Source organism: Brassica oleracea, chromosome C3, assembly GCF_000695525.1.
Source record: "Brassica oleracea var. oleracea cultivar TO1000 chromosome C3, BOL, whole genome shotgun sequence".
Taxonomy (NCBI): Eukaryota; Viridiplantae; Streptophyta; class Magnoliopsida; order Brassicales; family Brassicaceae; genus Brassica; species Brassica oleracea.
The window spans coordinates 56,386,641-56,391,416 of record NC_027750.1 but is presented as its reverse complement, the minus strand read 5'-3'; the positions used below and the strand labels follow the sequence as shown (position 1 = coordinate 56,391,416).

The window sequence follows — 4,776 nt, the reverse complement described above, 5'->3', positions numbered from 1 at the left end:
GAGAATGCCACTATCCGTTCGGAGAATGCCACTATCCTTGCTGAGTTGGCATCCCAGAAGAAGTTCAACACCGAGATTATGCAGAAGCTAGATCGTTTGATGTCTTCGAGTTCATCTTAGTTTATTTCGGCTTTTTAAAACTTTCGGAATGTTTTTTTTTCTATTTCGGTTTGTATGAATTTTAAACTTTCTGAATGTTTTTTTCCTATTTCGGTTTTTATGAATTTAAATTTTATAATATTATTAGTTTTAAATTTCTGATTTTTTAAATTTATTAATATCAAAAAATATATAAAACTGCAAAATTAATTTGTAAAAAAATGGGTATATACCGACGGACAATGGTCGTCGGAATATACCGACGGACATATATCCGTCGGAATTTACCGACAAACCACATTTCCGTCGGAATATACCGACGAACGAGGTTCGTCGTTATATTCCGACGACCGTTGTCCGTCGGTAAATTCCGACGCCCAAAGTTCGTCGAAATACACCGAGGAACACTCTACGTCGGAATTGTCCGAGGAACGTTCTCCGTCGGTACGTAGTTTTTCCGATGAACTCTGGTCTCGTGTATCCGCATCGTAATATCGTTGGAAGTTCGTCAGAATGACGTTTCTCGGTATTCGTCAGAAAGTCGTCGGAAGTTCTGACGAAATTCCGACGAATTTTTTTTTTCCGACGAAACGATACCGACGGACGGGTTCGTCGGAAATTCGTCGGAATCGGTCTATTCCGACGAATTTCCGACGATTTCGGCCATCAGAATCCCCCTGTTTTCTTGTAGTGTTATGAACTAAAAAAGGCATGTGTTTGCAATATATATATATGGAAGAGTTTCAAACATGCAAGAAACTTATCAACATATTTATGGTCATACATGTGTCGCGAACTAAAAATACAAGAACGGACAATCTTATACGATGTGATCGTAATTAACTTTATTACACGTACCGTTCATATAGACACAAAGTTCACAAAAAAAAATTTGATAAAAGATTTAAAAAGTTCACAATTTAGTATGCAAAGTCGTGACAAAGTATATTGTACTGATAACAAAAAAAAGCCTTAAATCATAACCCCTAGACTCAGACACCTAAACTGTAAACTTTAAATCATAAAATTTTAAAATTAGGAATATACATATATTTATACCTTTTAGTAAATGTTATTTTGTGATTTTGTTTCTTATGTGTTACTTTTATAACAAATCTTTGTTGTCAAAAAGGGATTGAATGCAAAATGTCGTCTTGAATTCATAATAATTAAGTCATCATGTCGTCTTGAATTCATAGTAAAAAATCTTAAAAAATAACACAACCAATTTCTTGTGGAAAGTCACAGAAAAATTAAACTATCATCACCATCTAATGTTATTTGTCGAGTAGATAACTAGTACAGTACTAATACGTTCATTGACATGATGCACAAGTTTTTTTTTTGGAACACAGCACAAGTTTCTTTAAAATTGAGACTTTGACTAATACGTCCATCGAGTTTCAATATTGATGAATTAACGGTTGCAGTATTTTTCCGGTTGCAGTATTTTTAACCTTTAATGAAAATTCGCGCTTTAAAAGTGACTTGGGTATTGTGGACCGGTTGCAGTATTTTTCCAGTGCGTATGCATAATCTCTAAGTGCATCCGCATTGAGTTCAATAATCATAGCCTAACCTCCCACTAATTACATTTACCTTCAACAAAGATCCCATTCCCACGTAACTTTAAAATTGCTCATAGGAATTTTTTTTGGCTCAATTTGAAAATCGATTGTTATTTGATTAGTAACTCATCAAAGAAATATGAAAACAGTCTATTTACATATGCTATCGAATATATTTGTCAAGAATTTATAATTTTTTTAGCAAAAACACTACTACAATACTCCATCCGTATCATTTTATTTGTCATTTTAAGAAAACATTTTATCTATACATTTAACCATATTTCAACCAATAAAAAAATTAATAGAGAATTAAGGTTAGTAAATTCTTGTGATGTTTCATTACTTCTAATTTCACTGTATCACTCGAGTTTCTTATATATTTTTAGTTTATTTCACAAAAATAAAGTCTCATAAGAAAATGTCACGTCTGGCACTTCGTGAACAATCTATGCGTCATATGAATGCATAAGTATGATTACTAGGCAACAAGCACAGATCCAACATCTTCTTTTCATAGTAAGATATCAAACTACTTTCAATCTATTTTCCACTACCTTAAATAAAATGTATTAATTAAATTCATAATTTCACTTCACCATTATAGAACGCATGAACTTAATACATACACAAATGTAAAACATGTGATGATACAAGTTGAAAAAGAGTTTAACAAACATATAAAAGCTGACACACCCTTACACGATTAACCATAATCACAGTATATAAAACAAACCTAGAGGAGAAAAAAAAACAGAAAAGAAACTCCAAAACTTTTGGCATGAGTGTGATCGAATCAAACGACCATCACAGCTTCAACGAAACAAGCGATCCTTGTGGAATTTTCAAGATTGTTTGCTTCCATACTTGCGAGAGACATTAGCGTCCAACAGTGTGTCCCAAACCTGCAACACATAGTCATAAGTTACATTCACTAATAAAAAAAGAAAGTTGTATTAATCTCTCTACTCACATGTAGTTCTCCCTTTGAGCCACCAATAGCAAGCAAGAAAGGGTTGTCCGCTGAGAATGAAATGGAGAATACAGCTCCCTGATGACAACATCAGAATGGTTAGGAATAAAGAGAAGCAGAAACTACAAAAACAGATTAAATGTTGATTGGTTCTTACAGCTTTTGGTTTGTGTGAAGCAATGCATGAAGGCTCATTGTTCGAAAGTTCCCAAAGTTTCACCGTTTTATCCATAGAACCCGTAGCCAAAAGCTGTTAATCACAGATCATAAATGGTGAGAACTCATTACAAAAAAAAAAAAAAAACAATAGAGAGAGAGAGAGAGATAGAAGTACATTGGGAGCAGAAATGTTGTATGAGATGGAGGAGACTCCTTTGTCTTGGTCATGTGCTTGGATAGTGAAACTTGGCTTTAAATCAGAATCTGAACCTGAATGTGCAGCGCGTATATCAAAACCTTTCACGGTTCCATCCTCAAGACTTACCTAAGAGAGACGGTTGATCAGAAAAAAAAAATGTTTTAACACTGCTAAACCATCCCATCATATTGTCTAGTAAAAGAGAAAAGGAAAGTGTAGTTCACCACAAAGGAGTGTTCACAGTGGGGATCCCAAGCTAAGCTTTCTACGTCAGACATGACTGACCATTTGAAACCCGAGTGTGAAGGTTGTCTTCCGTCTTTCTGCAACATCATATACAAGCTCATATATTAATGGTAATTGTCAGTACAAGATTGAAAAATGCAAAACAAAACATGGAAGAAAGCAGTTACCAATACAACAGTCTGATCAAACGACCCACTCAGAAGCACCTGGAGCATAATGATTCCAAGCAACCGCTTGAACCTGTGAGCCATACAAAACTATAAACCATGAGAAAATAAATATGCAACTGAATTTATCATCCTATGAGTCATGTTCTTACCTCTTTTGTGTGATGCTCCATAGTAATCTTGCATGTTCCAGTAGCCATATCCCAAACCTTAACCTTGTTGTCGGCACTACCACTAGCAAGTATATTCCTTTCCATCCAATAAAATTTAAAAGATAATCAGACACTCTACAGAGGAAACTTACAATCATAGGCACTAGTAATATAGCTTTAAACGTACCGAAACTCCTTGTTCCAAGCAAGACCAAGTACTGAATCAGTGTGGCTACCTTCTTTATATTTCTAAAAGAAACCACAAAAGTAAAATTAAAATGACTTTGACATGAACTTTAGAAGAAGAGAGAAGTAGAGGAGTTTGATGTGGCACCCCTGCTTCTTGCTCTTCATTTTCTTAATAATCTCCATCTCCTCTACTCCTCCTAGTTGTACACAAGGTAGCACCTCGTCCCTCTGAAACCAATATCATAACCTTATTAACAGTCTATTTACAGATAACAGCAAACATACAAAGACGGAGTTACTTGTACTTACAACATCAAGATCCCATATCTCAATTGTCGGCGTTTCCTTTGAGCCAATAGATACAAAATTCCCTGCCAATACGTAAAGCAAAACACATTGTTAAAATGATATTCCATTTGTGGCGAGACTGATGTATAACAAAAGAGTACAGTAACCTTTTTCACCTCCTTTAAGAGGACAATCCATCCATGCAGTACACAAGGGAAACTCCGGTATAATAATGCGATGATGAACATACATGTTTGGAGAGCCATCAGATGATTCCTCATACACATAAACCTGATAATAACAGATAGCTTTCATATGAGCCCCAACATTCAACATACAGCAGCAAGAAGGATATTGACCATATACCTCTAAATGGCTGACTTCATCTTCATTCCTAGCGCAGATAATCACTGAATCTGTTGGCTTGATTGTCGTATCATCAATATCATCTTCATCATCATCGTCATCCTAAGAATATTAATTTATATTCCATATAAACAACATTGAACTACAATTAAGTTTTCAACACAAACAGAAAGAGTGGAGGTAGCTTACAGCAGCATCATTGGGATATGGATCCAACTCATTACTCGGATAATAAAGATCTCCACTGTAACGGCCCGATCCCCCGCGTCCGACCGGGGTTATCGAAAGGGCGTTATCGACACGTGTCTACTCATTTAGATAACCCTACGTGTCCCGTTACTGGTCCCGAGAGCCGACGAGCGCATAACCT

The 4,776-nt window shown here is 35.6% G+C and overlaps 1 protein-coding gene across 1 annotated transcript in view; it reads right to left on the bottom strand.

Annotated features, from left to right (window-relative positions):
- Positions 1-2,512: 2,512 nt before the first annotated feature.
- The window catches only part of LOC106331007 (uncharacterized WD repeat-containing protein C17D11.16-like), a gene marked incomplete at its 5' end in the record, with an annotated part of 3,532 nt that continues 1,268 nt past the window's right edge, over positions 2,513-4,776 (bottom strand). The window contains 14 exon segments of the mRNA XM_013769376.1: positions 2,513-2,572; positions 2,641-2,718; positions 2,798-2,890; positions 2,975-3,124; positions 3,223-3,321; positions 3,412-3,451; positions 3,453-3,484; positions 3,564-3,660; positions 3,751-3,812; positions 3,897-3,980; positions 4,062-4,123; positions 4,208-4,331; positions 4,407-4,508; positions 4,596-4,645. Coding sequence (XP_013624830.1) covers positions 2,513-2,572; positions 2,641-2,718; positions 2,798-2,890; positions 2,975-3,124; positions 3,223-3,321; positions 3,412-3,451; positions 3,453-3,484; positions 3,564-3,660; positions 3,751-3,812; positions 3,897-3,980; positions 4,062-4,123; positions 4,208-4,331; positions 4,407-4,508; positions 4,596-4,645 — 1,133 coding nt within the window.